At 38.3% G+C, this 19,012-nt stretch overlaps 1 protein-coding gene across 3 annotated transcripts in view; it reads left to right on the top strand.

Annotated features, from left to right (window-relative positions):
• Positions 1–19,012, top strand: part of DCLK1 (doublecortin like kinase 1) — a gene marked incomplete at its 3' end in the record, with an annotated part of 550,874 nt that overhangs the window by 31,288 nt on the left and 500,574 nt on the right. For all 3 annotated transcript variants that reach the window (XM_081083037.1, XM_081083039.1, XM_081083038.1), the window contains exon 3: positions 3,275–3,621. In XM_081083037.1, coding sequence (XP_080939163.1) covers positions 3,275–3,621 — 347 coding nt within the window. The remainder of the gene's footprint in view (positions 1–3,274; positions 3,622–19,012) is intronic.

The following is a 19,012-nucleotide window of genomic DNA, read 5'->3' as shown; positions in this document are numbered from 1 at the left end:
ACTCCATTGTATGCTCTTGCCTCCTTTGTCAAATATAAATATGTTTAATGTAAATATATTTGCACTATTAAATGGAAGCTTATTAAAGTAAGGAAACCTATCTTGACTTTTCCTGAATTTCTGAATAATGTAGTAGATTTTAAATGACAAAACTGCATGGTGTGTGATGTTGGGTTTGCAGCTCAGCTCCTTCCTTTCCCTTTAGCTGTCACGTTCCTCCTTGCACAATATCATTCTTTATTGGAGTCTCACACCCTTCTCCAAGGTTTCATTCCAGTCTTTAAATTTGATAAACCAGGGAGAGGTTCCTCAAAGTGACAGAATAAGTTAAGTACAAATTTCATCTCATTGTTCTTACTTGAAACAAACCAGTTTTGCTTTTAAGAATTTTCAGTATGCTTTATCTAAGAAGATGTGAAAAATAAGTGTTTTTTCCTCTTTCAACAAACCCATTCCATATTGTTATTTGAGTACTTTAAAATTCTTCCTTTTTCTAATTATTTTCTTTTTTAAAGTTAAAAAGTTTCCTTTGTTGAGGTGTAAACCACTCCATGCTTTTGTTTTAATTAGTACCTTAACAAATAGTATATAAACTTAACAAATAATTAGACAATTGTGTATCTCTGAATAGCACAGAATTCTGACAGACCAGTTTCACCAAAGTCTTCTCGGGGAATGTTTAAAGTATTGTCACAATAAGGTGGAGCCAAAGTGATTTTACTGGTAACTACGTAGCTAGAAACAATGAACACCTTATAATATAAAACCTGCTTACTGATTTCTAGTAATTTCGTTTTTTAATTTTCCTTTCAGGCTTACTGCAGCCTCAGATGTTTTTCATTTGTGTAGCAATTTTGTATTTGAGATCACTTTGACCTTTACTATCTTATTTGATCTTTATTAAAACCTGGTGAAATAAAAGTGAGCACTGCGATAGCCTTCACTGATAGAAAAATAAACTACTCTCAAGAAGACTAGGGGACTTGCCCACAGTCACATTTGTGGAGAGGCCAAGTATTGAGCCCAGACTTCCAGTTCTCTCTTCCCTCTGTTACATGCACACTGTCTCTCCACAGAGCCTTCAGAAACACACAGTTCTTGCAGTCCCTGAATGTTTTTTTTTTTAAATATGTTTTTATTGAAGAAGGGAGAGAGAGAAAAACATTGATGTGAAAGAAATATTGATTGATTGTCTCCCACATGAGATCTGACCAGGGATGGACACCAAAACTTGGGCATGTGCCCTGACCCAGCATGGAACTAGTGACTTTTTGGTGCATGGGATGATGTTCAACCAACTGAGCCACAAAGATCAGGGAGCCCATGTATATGTTTTTGATATCTGCATAAATAGTGAGAACAGCATAGTTGGGACCAGTCATGATCTGGTAGGTGGATGGAAAGGCAGATTGCTAAATTGGTAATATTTGTACCACTCCATAATGTGTAAACACACATTGGAGTATATTTTATAAACATTTGCAAAGTAAATATCTGATAACCTGTATAACTGTACTTTTCTATTTCTGAAACCCTAGTTCAGTTCTTTTTATGTGAATACTTATCCTGTCTCCTTGGATGCTTGCACTATTAATTTAAACATGGGAAAAGGCTTTAGATAAAAGTAAATGGACTGTGTAGGATTAATCCTAGGTCACTTTACCTGCAATTATGAATGTTTTTTTTTTTCATTTTTAACTACTTTCAGTTACAAAGACATATTAACACAGAAAAAAGCCATTATAAACTCTTTAATTTCAAAATGCTTTGACTAAATTTATGAAATATGTATATTTAAGGTCAATCATTTTATAATTTGTCATTGCTTGGAATGTGTATTAGGTTTTTTTGTGAGTGATCCACATCTACTTAATAGTCTGAGTAATGTTCTCTTTGAATAATTCTCTACTAAGGAGTATTTTTTAATAAAAAATATTTATTTTCTTTTTAGCTTTATCAGGGTATAATTGACAAATAAAATTATAAAATATTTAAATTGCACATTTTAAAAGGATTCCTCCTATTTTATCACTTCACATATTTTATCCTTTTTTTGTGTGAGAACATTTAAGTCCTATTCTCTTAGAATGAACTCTCTTTTATATTACACAGTATTATCAACTATAGTCACCATACCATTAGTTCCTCCATTCTTATTCATCTTATATATTTGTTTTAGATTGAGTTTATGAAGCTGCAGTTTGTAAGTTGACCATTCTCAAAACCTTTTATTTATAAACAGTTGTGAATTGGCTTCCTATTGTGTGTGGATCATTATGCTTGCTCTGTGTAGGTGGGAGAAGAGGGAGAATGATTATTCTGCTTGCTTTTGGAATTCTACTTGATTTTACAAAATGTTTAGCAAACATTCCCATCAAATTTATAAGTTACATAGCTATGTAAAAAACATATTTTTATTGATTTCAGAGAGGAAGGGAGAAGGACAGAGAGTTAGAAACATCAATGGTGAGAGAGAATCATTGATTGTATGCCTTCTACACACTCTATTGGGGATCAAGCCTGCAACCCAGGCGTGTGCCCTTGACCAGAATTGAACCCAGCACCCTTCAGTCTGCAGGCTGAAGCTCTATTCACTGAGCCAAATAGGCTAGGGCAATTACATAGCTATTTTAAGAAGTGGGGTTTTTTTTGTTTTGTTTTTTACCCAATTTTAGATTTTACATTATTTCAGGTGGCAAATATAGGTACCTCTGATTTTGAAGTTTTTTGCAAACATAAATATTTCTAAATTTCAAAGAATACTTCCTATTATGAATAATAATATTTCTATCACCAATCTGAAGATGAAGAAAGGGAGGAATGGTGATGTTTCCCCCTCAGGATACCAGTCTGTTGCTGACAGAGCCAAATTATAAGTAAAAAAATCTTTCTTTTTCACTAACTATTAATCATGCTTGCATTGTTTAAAAAGTCATGAGTAGCCCTAGCCAGTTTGGCTCACTGGATAGAGCGTCAGCCTGAGGACTGAGGGGGTCTCAGGTTCGATTCCGGTCAAGGGCATGTACCTTGGTTGCCAGCACATCCTCAGTAGGGGGTGTGCAGGAGGCAGCTGCTTGATGCTTCTCTCTCATCGATGTTTCTAACTCTCTATCCCTCTCCCTTCCTCTCTGTAAAAAATTAATAAAATATATATTTTAAAAAAAGTCATGAGTAGCTCTCATCCCTAAGTAGAAAAGGAAAAAAAATGAACAACTATGAAAAAGGGAGTGAGTTTACCTTAGAGTAAATTTAAATGTATTTCTCTCTTCCTTAGGAGAGAGTTATGTGTGTGGCTCAATAGAGCCTTTCAAGAAACTGGAGTACACCAAGAACGTGAACCCAAACTGGTCTGTGAATGTCAAAACCACCTCAGCATCCCGGGCAGTGTCATCACTGGCTACTGCCAAAGGGAGCCCTTCAGAGGTGCGGGAGAATAAGGATTTCATTCGGCCCAAACTTGTCACCATCATCAGAAGTGGGGTGAAGCCACGGAAAGCTGTCCGGATTCTGCTGAACAAGAAAACTGCTCATTCCTTTGAGCAGGTTCTCACTGATATAACTGATGCCATCAAGCTGGACTCAGGAGTGGTGAAACGCCTGTACACCCTGGATGGTAAACAGGTAAGAGAAGTATTGTGATATGACCTTGACTGTATAGGCAAGAACCAGGGATGTGAGGAATTTATGTGGGATGTGGTGAAAATCTGAAACATACATTTACTGACGTTTAGAGAGTTGGGTCATTTAATCAACAAATACATAGGTGCTGGTCTCAAACCAGTCCAAGGATAGTGTTAAGACAGGATTAACCATAGGACTAAAGTAAAAATGCCCATTTCTCTAGCTTAAATGATTACTCAGAGATTTCTACTTTTTCAGTTATGAATTGCTTAACATAATGGTGCTTTTTAGCCATCTACTTTCAGTTTTGTCATATAGTAATCTCTTATAGCCTTGAGCATGTCTGAGATTTGGAGATAAGCTCTGACCAATAGAGAAAAGATCTAAATTCTATCTTTGGCCTACATAATATTTTATAAAATTTACTGTATTAGTAATGTTTACTAGTGAGAGATTTATTTAAATTTTATAGATTTTTGAGTGCATATCTAAGGAATAAAGTATTTCCATCTGATGGCATATTTCTAGAACATTATACATCTTGTTTTGAAAACACAATTTGAGAATTAAAATGAAGGGAGTCTTTTCAGCTATGGAATACACATCAGTTGACTTGGATGAGTGGATTTTTTTAATATTTTGTTTTATTGCTTAAAGTATTACAAAGAGTATTACATATGTCTCCTTCCCCCGCCCCCCCCCCCCTTGACATTCCCCCGGCCTCCCCTACACCCCAGTGTCTTGTGTCCATTGGTTATGCTTATACTCATGCATACTAGTCCTTCGGTTGATCTCTTACCCACCCCCTTCAGCCCCCCAACCCTCCCCGGCCTTCCTGCTGTAGTTTGACAGTCTGTTCGATGCTGCTCTGTCTCTGTATCTATTTTTGTTCATCAGTTTATAATGGTCTCTATAATCCATAAATGAGTGAGATCATGTGGTATTTTTCTTTCATTGACTGGCTTATTTCACTTAGCATAATGCTCTTCAGTTCCATCCATGCTGTTGCAAGTGGTAAGAATTCCTTCTTTTTTACAGCAGCATAATATTCCATTTTGTAGATGTACCACAGTTTTCTAATTCATTCATCTGCTGATGGGCACTTAGGCTGTTTCCAGATCTTCGCTATGGTAAATTGTGTTGCTACGAACACAGGGATGCATATATGCTTTCTGATTGGTGTTTCTGGTTTCTTGGGATATATTCCTAGAAGTGGGATCACTGGGTCAAATGGGAGTTCCATTTTTAACGTTTTGAGGAAACTCCATACTGTCTTCCATAGTGGCTGCACCAGTCTGCATTCCTGGGAATGCAGTGCATGAGTGTTCCCTTTTCTCTGCATCCTCTACAGCACTTGTCCTTTGTTGATTTGTTCATTATAGCCATTCTGACAGGTGTAAGATGATACCTCATTGTTGTTTTGATTTGTATCACTCAGATGATTAGTGACTTTGAGCATGTTTTCATATGTCTCTTGGCTTTCTGAATGTCCTCTTTTGAAAAGTGTCTATTTAGGTCCTTTGCCCACTTTTTGATTGGATTGTTTATCTTCCTTTTGTTAAGTTGTATGAGTTCCATATAAATGTTGGTAATTAAACCCTTATCGGTGATAACATTGGCAAATATGTTCTCCCATGCAGTGGGCTTTCTTGTTGTTTTGTTGATGGTTTCTTTTGCTGTGCAGAAGCTTTTTATTTTCATGTAGTCCCATTTGTTTATTTTCTCTTTAGTTTCCAATGCCCTAGGAGCAGTATCATTGAAGAAATTGCTTCGGCATATGTCTGAGATTTTGTTGCCTTTGGATTCCTCTAGTATTTTTATGGTTTCCCGTCTTACATTTAAGTCATTTATCCATTTTGAGTTTATTTTTGTGAATGGTGTAAGTTGATGGTCTAGTTTCATTTTTTTTTGCATGTATCTGTCCAATTTTCCCAACACCATTTATTGAAGAGACTGTCTTGACTCCATTATATGTTCATGCCAGATGAGTGGATATTTTAGTGTGAGGTGGTCAGATGAATTTAAAGAAAGTCTTATGTGGACTTTTGTAAAGGTTTGACAGACCCTGATGGTGTGCTGAATAAAAAAACACTGACATAGGTACAGTGAGATTCACTAGTCTATGAGAGTTTACCAGTATCTTTTTGGTTAAGGTCATAAGTTTAAGGATACTATTTTTGCTTTTTAATGTGGATCTGTCCAAATGATTTTTAAAAATTATTTTGAAGGATAATTTGAATCATTTGTATATAAAGTATTAAAAATAAAAACTAGATGCATATATTAAAAGGTTGATCTTATTAAATAGAATGATATAAGTTCTTGAAGGGTAACACATTCAAACTATGAATAGAAATAGATGCAAATACTAGAAAGAATGTTAGTTGTGAAAGAATTCTTCCCCTAGGTATCCATTCAAATGCTCTAAATTATAAAATTCATTAGGAAAAAAGAAATAACTGCCAGTTATTCATTTATACTCACCAATCTTCTGCTTGTCTCCTAAAACTTCCCCCAAGTTTCTTGTGGATAAGGATTCTGTGGAATGCAACTCCCCAGTTTCTAGTTCTAAGAGGGTAATAGCCTGAATGTCACCAATATATCAGTAATCAAAAAGTCCACTACTGCCTGGTCAGTTAGAGCAACAATAAAATGGTAAGGTTTCGTATTAAACATTTAAGGTTCCCTCTATAATGTGTGACTCAACTATTTTGTAGTTCTGCATTTTTGTGTATTGAATTTTCTCAGAACGGGAGTTTAACTGTTTTCATAAAAAGTAAAATTTACAGCAAAGATTACATATTGATAAATCCTCTCCCTCCCTATTCACTTCAGAATTTTGTAGGTTTCAAATTGCTACACACTGATTTTAAGAGTCAGCTTTAGCTATTTTAGTAAACTCTTACATTAACTGATGATTTGTGTGTTTAAGAATGAGTTTCTAAAATAGATATTTTGATGTTCTTAATAGTTTTATTCTTTTTAGGAATTTATATGTAGTTTATGGCTGGTTTTGCTATGGTTTAATAATCCAATGTAATGGGGGGAAAAAATCAAGGTTTAATGTTAAAATACTAAGATTCAAACTTTGATTCAGCCGCAGATTATTTATGTTTTTAGCAAATGACCCTAATTGAGCCTATTTATACTCATCAGTAAAATACGGCTAAAATGATCACCTCCATTTCATAGGATCCTTGAGGGATCAACTATGATAATACATACAAAAGCAATTTTGAACTATAATAATAATATGATAGCTTTATTGAACATTATTCTATCTTTTAATATGTTTTTATTGATTTTTAGAGAGAGAGGAATGGAGACGGAAAAAGATAAATGATGTGAGAGAAAAACATTCATCGGTTGCCTCCTGTACACACTCTGACCAGGGACTGAACCTGCAACCTGGGCATGTGCCCTGACCTGGAATTGAACTGGCAACCTTGTGGTTCAGGGGATGATGCTCACCCAATTGAGACACACTGGCCAGGGCTTGAGCATTATTCTAAATGCTTTCTATGTGTTAGCATGTCTAATCTTCACAGCTTGATTTTTATCCCTACTTAACAGAACAAGATACTAAGGCACAGAATTTGTAAAAAACAACAACAAAAATACACATGCTAAAAAAAACTAACATGTCTAAGACCACATAGATATAAATGGCAGAGTTGGCATTTGAACCAATCTCTCTTCAGAGCTTGTGCTCATAACCACTGTACATAGCAGATTATATTAAAGAGCCAAACAGAAGTAAAAGTATTAAGAAGACTTTTCAAGTGGATAATGTGTCCAAAAAAATCATCTGAAAGACTTTCTCTATTTTTCTCCTGCAGTCGTTCTACTGACAGTTGTATTCAACTATTATTGTTATTATTTTACATTTATCTTTATTGTTGAAAGTATTACAGATGTTCTCCTTTTTTTCCCATTGTCCTCCCTCAAGCCTTCACCACACTATTGTGTCCATGGGTTATGCATCTCCTATATAATAAAATAAAAACATTCAAATTAACCATCCCTCTGCTATGCTCAAGCCACACCCACCAGCCACGCCCACCAGTCAATTAAGAGTGAGTATGCAAATTAACCCAACTAAGATGGTGGTGGCCATGGAGCTGGAGTGAGCAGGAGGCTTGGGTTGCCCCTGGCGATGGAGGAAGCCAAGCTTCCCGCCTGCCCTGGGCTCTGCTAAAGGCTACAAAGTTTCAATTATAGAAGATAAATAAATCCCAGAAAAAAGAAAAAGAAAATAAAGAGAGGCTGGGAGCTTGGGTCGCCGGGGGGCATGGCCAGCCTGAAAATGGCCATCAGCCCCTCACCAAGACTGGCCAGGCACACCAGCGGGACTTCCCCATCCTGAAGGGGCTGCGGCCAGCCTGAAAACAGCCATCAGCCCCTCACCCAGGCTGGCCAGGCACCCCAGCAGGGATCTTCACCTGAAGCGGGTGTGGCCAGCCTGAAAACAGCCCTCAGCTCCTCACCCAGGCTGGCCACACCCCCATTTGGTGAGGATCCCCACTTGGGGGCTAGGCCAACCTGCAAACAGCCATCAGCCCCTCACCCAGGCTGCCCAGACACCCCAGGGGGGACCCCCCACCCTGATCCGGGACACCCTTCAGGGCAAACCAGCCGGCCCCCATCCGTGCACCAGGCCTCTATCTACACTAATAAAAGAGAAACATGCAAATTGGTGTCACTCTGCTACGCCCACCAGCCAATCGGATGAGTATGCATGTGCAGAGCGAAGCCTGAAGGCTCTGTCTGGACTGAAGACTGAAGACTTAAGAATACTGAAGCCAAGCCTTGCTGTGACTGGACCAAAGGCCTGGGTCCCGGGTGCCGGAGGAAAACCGGTGCTGGCAGCCAGGGGAAGGAAGACTTATTGCGTGAATCTTCATGCAGTGGGATTCTAGTAAACATATAAATTCTTTAGTTAATCTCCCTTCACCCTCCTCCCCCAACCATGCCTTACCTCTGAGATTTCAACTGGTTTTTTATTTTTTTTAGTTGAGCATTCAATTTGCTATTGTGGTGAAGTTTCCTCCATTGTGACATGTTCTCTTTCTGATCATTCGTGTATATGAATATGAAGCAAGAATAGTGGAAGGCTGCAGAGGAATTCGATGATAAAGTGGAAAGAATATAAAACATTTTGCCTGGGTTCCCAGGAGGAACAAAGATGCTTCCTCATGTACCCCAGGAGTCTTTAGAATTGTTTCTGTTCAGAAGAGAAAATCTGCCTCCAGAGCAGTTAGGATTCATTGACATCCATGCAGAAACCAAGGCCTGATAATTCTCTTAGAAAAAACCCAGGGCTTCCTGTGTCATGATGCTCTGCCATAGGAAGGATGATACACGCTGCTGCCACCACCTTACTGTGCCCATTGTGGCATAGGGGTCCATATGCCACAATGGGCATAGGACATCACCTTTAAGATTGCTTGTTCTGTCTCTTTCTTTTTTTTAATAGTGTAACTGAATCCTTGTATCAACTCCATAAATGACATGGGAAATCCAGTGCTCAATAGTTTTTAAAGGCAAACTTTTTTTTTTGGATTGAGAAAATAAAATTGTTTTTTTAAAAATCAATAGCTTCAGTGCTTTGTGTAAATGAGTAGAGAGGAAGCTATGCAAGGTTTTCATATTATCTTCATGCAGCCTATAGATGTATCCATCAGTGATGCTAGGGTTCTTGGCAATGGCACTGTGAGAGCCGTGCCTGCTGGTAATATGTTATGCCGAGATGGCACTGAAGGGTACAGACCCCATGCCATTCTCACTCATTCCTGCTCCATTCAGCCTCTTGGGTTTGTTTTAAGCCCTAATCTAATAGTTAATTACATAGCACTGTTTTGTGTTTTGTGGCTGAGTTAAGGAACCCTTGTATTGGAAATGCTGCACCACTTTAGAAGACATTTTGCAGGGAATTGCAGTTTCTGCAAAGGACCCTGGTGACTCATGAGCGGCCTATTTGTGAGGAAATTCTAATAATTTCAACTCCATTTTCTTATTAGGCCATTGAAGCTTCAATGAAAGGTTGCTGCCCCTTTACCCCCTCCTCACATCCTTCAGGGAACTTCTGCTTACCATGTGATCAGGAACTTTTGCTGGCCTGGTTGGGAGATCAAATAAATACTTGGTGTGTCTTGATTTTAGTGATGTATTGCTTATCTGGGCCTTGACTAAGGGCCCCCAAAGAAGGAAAGAGGTCATTTTCCAGCTGAAGGTTACAATTCCATCCCCTTTCTCCACAGCTGAGGGGAGGCTTTGTAGGGTGTGATAATCATTCCCTCTTGTCACATCCAGGCAATGGATGTTGGGATTGTCTATGGGTCATTCACTCACTCTGCCAGGCAGCTACTCTCAGAGATCATTTGGAGTGTGACTATTTTTTTAAGTGATTAAAATAATCTCAAAAGATATAAGATTTACAGCAAAGATATACCTGCATATCTGCTAACTTCCTTTTTGGGAACAACTAATATGGCTACCTTGAGCTGTTAAGTCCTCTAAATCTGTGATTCCTGAATCCTTGCTTAGAAACATAAAACACAGCAGGTCTTCAAACAACTAGTGCCTAAGTAGGCAACTTATACTGTGAAGATCAAAGAAAAGGCACTTCCCAAAGATTCCCCCTTCTTCACTGAAATATAGTAAGAGTTCAAAATAGTATCGAGCCAGGCTGGCGTGGCTCAGTGGCTAAACATTGACTTGTGAACTAGGAGGTAACGGTTTGATTCCAGGTCAGAGCATATCCCCTGGTTGCGGCTCAATCCCCAGTGTGAGGCGTGCAAGAGGCAGCCGATCAATGATTCTCTCTCATCATTGATGTTTCTCTTGCTCTCTCCTTCTCCCTTCTTCTCTGAAATTAATAAAAATATATTTAAAACATATGTATCAAAATAAAATTGGAATCATATATCAGTATTGATAAACTAGGTTGCTCTTCAAGTGGAAAATGCATGCACATTCTCATCTTATCTACTCATCAACATTGAAGATCTGTACAAAATAACATCATACTTTAGTAGCAGAGGAAAAACTCACTCAAGGCTGATATATTTTTATCTTATAGGCATTTCACATGTCATGAACTTTGTAAAACCCACCACTGCTAACATCCTAGACTGAGCAAACAATCTATTGCCTTCCTAATATGGAAAACACTGGGAATCACTCAGCCAAAGTAAAGATACCCATAAACTGATTTAGCTGGTAAACTGTGAAAACAGGCATCATAGATACTATCTTAGTCCATTCGGGCTGCTATAGCAGATACAACAGACTGGGTGGCATATGTATAACAGAAATTTACTTGTCACAGTTCTGGACTCTAGAAGTGCAATATCAAGGTGCTAGCAGATTTGGCCTGGTGAGAATCCACTTTCTGGTTCATAGAAAGCCACTTTTTTGTAGTATTTTCTCATGGCAGGAAAGGCTAGGGAGCTCTGGGGCATTTTTTTGTAGGGGTACTAATCCTGTTCACTCACATGACCTAATCACCCCTCAAAAGCCCTGTCTCCTATGTTGGGAATTATGTTTCAATATATGAATTTTTGGAGACACAAACATTCAGCCCATAGCAGCTGCCAAGTAAAGGAAGTCCCAGTAGTTTTCAATAAATTAATTTTTTACTATGCCTTCTCTCTATGTTTTGATTATTAAATCCCTTTTCCCTTTTATAAACATAAAGCTCAAAAGATGCTTGTAAATGGGTCATAATTGCACTTATTTATTTTAGGTAGCTAGTATATGAGTTTGGTCATGATGATCAATAGGAATCTATCAATCAGATTTCACAAAATGATCTTTGCTTTTCCTTTGGTTTTTACTACCTAATTCTAATCTGAAGTAAAAATAATTTGGCTCACATTTGAGTTTAGAGAGTTCAGGATATTTCTTCTGCTTACAAGTTAAAACAGTGGTACAAATTACTGCTATAGCTGGTGTTGGCTATGGCAATTAATGAGCATAGAAAATGTGAAAAACAGAGGTTTCCAAATGAAAAGGAAGGAATTTAGGATGTGATATGATTTGGTTGGACTGGAAAAGGAGATTTTCTGTAGCAGTTGGTAGTAGTGGCTATTTTAACAATAAAATAGTTTTAATTAACATTGTTGCTTTAAGTATATTTAAACCCTTTATTCTTGGTATACAGATATTTTTAGTGTTATGATTTGGTATATTATCTATGTTGTTAGTGAATGTGACACCTTTTAGTTTTGTTTGCAGTTGATGTAAAAAAAACACACACACAGTTGATACAAATAATTTAGCTTACATTTTAAAATGCCAAATTAAAAAGTCCTACAAAAGCTTAGAGCATATGTTAAACTATTCTCAAGATTTGCTAGAGCTCTAAATTTATGGAAAATCTTATTTGTTTTCAAAGAAAAAGGAGCTGAAGAATAATTATGATACTTTGCTTAGGGAATTAACGTGTCCAGAATAGAATGTCCCATTTTCTATTACATACCTTTGGTTGATTTTCATGACTTATAAGAAATACCTGTCCTTATGTAGATATTAATTCCCTCAAATTGGGAAGAGTTAAGTCTTTTTCTAACAGTCTGAGCTTCTCTGACAAAGCAATAAATTATGGGCACCTACAGTGATTTATATTTTTAAGGCTCAGATTAGTTTCAGCAAAAGTGAATTTTATGTAAATTGAATTTTAATTTATTTTAAAATGAATTCTACAGTGTCCCACTGTAGAACTGAAGATGTGTTCTCCAAAGCACCCCCACTATATGCTTCAGGCAGTTTGGCCACTTTTATAAGACTGAGGGCTTTGGGATCAACTTCTTGTGGTGACTTCTGCTTTTGCAAAGGCTGAGAGCCCCAATTTGGCCTGTAAGCCTCCTCTTCCCTCAGGGAGCATGTTGGAGTGAGTAAAAGAACTTGAACTTTCAAGCCAGTTGGGCCTGTGCTCAGATTTCAGTCTGAACAATCTAGCTGGATTGAGTTTGTCATTCAGGCCTGGAAACTTAAGTTAGTTCCCCCCTTAACTGATTATTGAAGTTTCAAAATCCTATATATTGACTATGTTTAGATATGCTGTAATTTTAGCATAGATATATGTATAGCATAATGTAGAGGGAAAACACTAGATTTTATAGACTAGGTTCAAACATAGATTTAAGATTGATAGACTTAAGTTGAAGTCTGTCCTCTACCCCTAGCCATAGTGTAGTCCATTCTCCCATTGGGAAGAGTTAATTCTTGGTTACGTCTCAGTTTTCTCATCTGTATAATAAGAATAATGATAATGCCTGCTTTATAAGTTGTCATGATGATTTAATGAAACAATCCATGTGACAAACTCATACATCTCATTGCATCATCACCACAGCTCTGCAAAGCCAGGACCTTGTCATTTCTCAAGACTCAGCTCAAGGGTGGCCTCATCTATGAAATAATTTCTGACTTCCCCATGTGGAATTGACAGTTCCATCTCCTAGGGCTCTGCTAACTGTCCATTGTAGGTAGCTCCATAATTCTTGATTATGCTGCCTGTTGACTATTGGCATGCCTGTCTCTCTAATCAGAATTCATAGGATAAGGCTGGGACAGTGTTCTATTTGCTTCTGTATCTCTAGGACCTGACCTGGTAAATGTTTGTTTAATTGAATGTCTAAATGACTGGATGATTGACTAGTTTTCCATGGGCTACACCTTTAGTACAGTGCTTGCAAAGTACTAACAGGCCCTGGCCATTTAGGAGCTGACTGATCACCCTGGTGGTACTCTCTGCCATGGTATGTGAGGTGCTCATCATAGTATTTCTTTTCTAGCTTAGACTCCTGCTTCATTAATGACTCTAGGATCACTTAAAACACACACACCAAAAACACATCAAACTTTAGAGCATTTTCTTTGTAGAAAGAACTTGTATCCTACAGGGAAACAATAGACAGTCTGTTAGAAAATATTCACCATCTGAGTCAAGAGAATTGCTTTAAATCTTCCTGGCATTGTTTTAGCCATCCTGCTAATTAATATACTCGCTGAATTTAAAAACTGGTGAGAGGTCAATAAGAGATTCGCATGAATAGCGTTTGGCCCAATGATTTGAGATACACAAACCTGCAGTGTCTGGGAGTTTGTGCTGCTAGAGTACAACATATTACAGCAGACTTTTCTGATAAGTTTAAATCCTTGAAATTAAATTAAATGAAAGAGGAAGGTTCAGAAATTAAATGGAACTTAAAAAATCCAATTTTAAATCTGAACCATGTTGTAAACAACATTCCATAGAAAGAAAAGGACAAATGGAAGATTTTGGTTTTAATTAGCTTTTTTCATTGTAAGATTAATACATGATCATTGTAAAGAATTTTGAAGCAAATGAGTAAATATTAAGATAAATTAAATTGATTTATAGTATCATTGACAAGATGGCTCTTGTTAATATTTTCACTTATTTTCTTTGCTTTTTTCTTTATAAATTTATATCTTACTCTGTATACAATTTAATTTCTTGCTTATAATTTCATAAGATACTATGTACATTCATGTGAGAAATGTCTTAAAATTATTAAGCCATCTCCTCTTTAACTTGTTTTATTGCCCAGATTAAGATCCTCGGAAGGTAAGTTGTCCAGTTTGCTTTCCTCTCTAGTAATTATTCTGCATAATTTCTCTTATGTGCTCTTACTTATGGCTGGAGCATGATTTTTGAGATGTTGTTCAATGTAACCAGTTATTGGAAGCTAAACGTATCTCAGAATTTAAAACCCTCTTGGAAAAAAGTATAGACATATTTCAAAAAGTGTCTGATGAAATAAGTCTAGCATTACTCATAAATACTAGGTAACGTAGGCTTTTTTGGTCAAAAAGAGCCTAATTACGATTGCCCATTAGGAGTTTCTCTTTGAGGGAAAAAACACAAGATAATTCTCTTTCCATGCTTAGTCACTTCTGCTTTGTGTTATAACAATTTGTGCACTTATGTAAGACCAAAACATCTTGGAGAAAGAAGACAATACTTTATTGACTTTGATATTCTTTTTAAAATGGAATTTATTGATATGTGTATCTACACTAATAAAAGAGAAAAATGGTAATTGGCGTACGGCGATACCGTTTTCATTGGCTAATCAGGGCTATATGCAAATTAACTGCCAACTAAGATTGGCAGTTAACTGCCAACTAAGATTGGCAGTTAACTGCCAACAAGATAGCGGCTAATTTGCATATGTAGGCACAATGCAGGGAGGCGAAAGGGAAAGTAGGAAGAAGCCCCCTGCCAATGACAGTGATCTGAAACCCAGGGGGGAGCTAAGAGCTGGGGGGCAGGGCAAAGGCGGCCCTGGGGCCGCCTTTGCCCTGCCCCCCCAGCCATGATAGGAGAATCAGGCGCCATTGCCACCCTGGCCAGTGATAGCAGGAAGTAGGGGTGGAGCCAGCGATGGGAGGTGGGCATGGTCAAAGCTGGCAGTCCCAGGAGCTAGGGGTCCCTTGCCTGGGCCTAAAGTGAAGCCCACGATCGCGGCGCCCCCCGCTGCCACTGCAGGTCCCCGCTGCCAGGACCGGATGCCTAGGCCAGAGGCGTTAGGCCTGGGCAGGGGCGGAGCCTGCAACCGTGGGGAGCTGGGGGTCCCCTGCCCAGACCTGACACCTCTGCCGGAGGCCTCAGGCCTGGTCAAGGGGCTGATCCGGTGATTGGTGATCGGAGGGTGATGAGGGTCAACTCCTCTGGCCGAGGCATCAGGCCTGGGTGGGGGGCGGAGCTGGGGATTGGGGGGATATGGGGGTCCCCTTTCCCAGGCCTGAAGCCTGGGTCAGAGGCGTCAGGCTTGGGCGGGGGGTGGAGCAAGCGATCAGAGGGAGATGGGGGTCCCCTGCCCAGGCATGATTCCTGGGCCACAGGCCTCAGGCCTGGGCGGGTGCCAGAGCCAGTGATCGGGGGGAGATGAGGGTCCCCTGTCAAAGCCTGACACCTCTGGCGTAGGTGTCAGGCCTGGGCAAGGGGCCGATCAGGCGATCAGAGGGTGATGGGGGTCAACGCCTGAGGGCTCCCACTATGTGAGAGGGGGCAGGCTGGGCTGAGGGACACTCCCCCCCCCCCACTCCCAGTGCACGAATTTTGTGCACCGGGCCCCTAGTATTTATATAAAACATTTTAAAATATTGAAATATTGAAAACAAAAATGACATTAAAAATGGTAATGTATATCGCAGGTACATGAACGCTTCTCATAGCTATTGCTACTCCTTAATTATCCTGATTTTCCCTCTAGAAAACCTGCTTAACTGATATTTTGCTTTATTTCATGACTTCTGTATTCTTGACTGCCCTTATTAGATGTTTAGTATTTATTAAGTGACATTTATTCATTTAACTTGTGGTTCAGATTCTGATCAGTAGAACCAGAGAATGATAGGGCTAGGAGTGTCCTTTGGATAAATATTTCCAATCTCTCTTTTTCTATATTTGGAATACCATGAACTAAACATACTTTGGCAGGTAGTAAAATAAAATCAATATTTTATTTTTAAAATATCTCATAGGAAGAAAATAATTCAAAGCAAGCATTATCTTTTTTAAAAAGTAGATTTTTATTTTTGATGCTTTTTCAGAGTAATAGTTTGGGAGCTGGTAATTAGTTATACGACAGAAAAAAGTCATAAGATGTTCTACTATATGCTCAGGTATATGCTCTACCCATTTTCTTAAAAACTTTGCTACCAAGAGTAGTTTGAGGGCAGCAGTAGTAATGCCACCAGTGCAATTGTAGAAATACAGACCCTCAAGCCCCCCTAGACCACTAAATTAGAATCTGCATTTTTTTTTTTTTTTTTTAAAGTTTTTTTGTTGTTGTTGTTGTTTTTAATATATTTTATTGATTTTTTACAGAGAGGAAGGGAGAGAGACAGAGAGTTAGAAACATCGATGAGAGAGAAACATCGATAAGCTGCCTCCTGCACATCTCCCACTGGGGAGGTGCCCGCAACCCAGGTACATGCCCTTGACCGGAATCGAACCTGGGACCCTTCAGTCCGCAGGCCGACGCTCTATCCACTGAGCCAAACCGGTTTTGGCTAGAATCTGCATTTTAACAAGATCTTCATGTGATTCATATTTACATTGAAGTTGGGGAATCGCTGTTTAGGTGACTGAACACTGTGAATAGATCATAAAAAATCCAAAGACCTAAAGATGGTAAAGCTGTGGCTGTTACATGGTAGATGGAATTAACATTAATTTTAGCTAATGTAGCAGTTTCAATGTCAATATTAACATCAGATGGTAAGATATGATTGCCGTCAACAATATTCTGGAAAACAGTCAGTTCATTAGTATGAAATGTATGCCCTCTGTAGTCTAACCTCAGTGGGCTGCCTGTAAGAGTGGAGGATGGAGAATTTCCTGCATGGAGAATAAATGAAAGTTAAGATGCAGAGAATGAACTGTGGAAATGCTGACCTGATGAAGAGATTAAGTATATGATTTCCGCAATAGGCTGAACAGATTTAATCTTTTCCTCATGTTCTGGATAGCTTTCATGGGGATGACTGAAAGTAATTTAAACTCTTTTGTGAGTTGATTTGAGATATCCAACACTGTCAGGGAGAGCCCTTATGCAAGAGAAAATTCACAGCATGGAGGAACATAGCATAGTTTTTAATATATCCAGGAAATGGAGGGGTAATTTTGAAAATAATTTCCAGCTAGCATGCCTAGAGATTTAGTGGCAAAGAGTCTTAAATCCTTGGCTGTTGAGAACAATAATGGATAAGGTAAACTGCTGTGAAGTAATCAGAATTGGGGTGGTTTACTTACAGTGCAGCCTAGGAGAATAAGAGACGCAGGAGATGTCGCATATTTAATTCAACAGCAGCTGGCAGTGACTCCACTCCACTTAGGCAGTTGTGGCCTTGCAAACAACCACACAATGCCCAGTGACCCCACCAACAGGGACTTTTTAAATGAGAAGGTCAACTCTATCTCTGAGGTTAAATCTCCAAATTGGGGAGAAATAATAAGTTCTAAAAATAAGTGGGGTTTCTATATGGAGAAGCAATAAAAGGTTCATTTCTGTCATTGGTTGATGCAATGATCCTTGAGAAAATAAAATTACATATTTCTCAGGACTTTTCTGGGATTGGTGTCCTGTGAAAAGATTTGTACAGATATGTTGGCCATTTTGTTTCTTAATAACATCATTGTTTTCTTCTATAGCAAAAATTCCTTTATCTACATTTCATGTCACATTGGTAGATTCAGCCAATGTGTATTTAAAAAAAAACACACAAAAAACACAACCATTTGTTGAACTCTTGTTGTCAGTGGCAACAGTTATTAACCTTATAGGAAAAGAGAAGATCTCAGAAAATCATATGATGATGCCTCTGGGATACTTTTAGGGGAGGAAATCTAATCTCACACATTATTATTATTGTGCAGTGCCCATTGATTATAGTGGTCATAGAAACAAAGGCCTACAAGGTCTGTGAAAGTGAACAGACTATTCTCAGAGTCATCTTTAATTTTGCCAAATTGGTTCAAGTTTCCTCTGGGTTCTACTAAGATAGTCTTGTTTTAACATTTCCAGTGTTTTTAATATTGAGAATGTATATATTCTTGTTATTTGTTAGATTAGTAGACATCTACTGAGCATCAGCTCTGTGCCAGGTGTTGGGTAGTTAGAAGACTTGGACCAGTTCCTCCCAAGGGTCATAAGGGGAATCAAAATCCTTTATGGATTTCCTGAATTCACTAGTAGAGAACTTATATTTTCATGTTCAGATGTCTAGGAGATGATTGAAAAGTTCATTTTATTTATGTCCTTGCATTGTTTGCAGATGTGACTGTCAAAACACTCTTAAGCAATATTACCTTCATATTTTAAATAATTAAAATACATGTTCTATTTTATAGTTTAATTAATAACACTTCAGCACATTTAAAATCAGAGTAATGGTAAAAGCCTACTTTTGTGTACCAAGTTGCTAGTAAACAGCCTTAAATTTGAATTAGTCCCTGTCCTCAAAGTGCATGGCATAATTTAGAAGCTTTGTTGTTTTTTGTTTGTTTGTTTTTATATATTTTCATTGATTTCAGATAGGAAGGAAGAGGGAGAGAGAGATAGAAACATCAATGATGAGAGAGAATCACTGACCGGCTGCCTCTTGCACACCACCTACTAGGAATCAAGCCTGCAATCCGGACATGTGCCCTGACTGGGAACTGAACCATGACCTCCTTTATGGGTTGACATGAAAATACTGAGCCACACTGGCCAGGCTAGAAGCTTTGATAATATTAACTATACTAGCCCTCAAATTTATTAGCCTACACTAGCCCAATGAGGTGTGCTATCTGTCAGATCTGTAAAATTATGATTCATTTTCTTGCATCAGTCAAAGTGAAAGGAAAGTT

This window comes from Myotis nattereri (genome assembly GCF_964212035.1).
Source record: "Myotis nattereri genome assembly, chromosome: 2".
Lineage (NCBI taxonomy): Eukaryota > Metazoa > Chordata > Mammalia > Chiroptera > Vespertilionidae > Myotis > Myotis nattereri.
The sequence above is the reverse complement of the archived record's forward strand: the minus strand, read 5'-3'. Positions and strand labels throughout refer to the sequence as shown.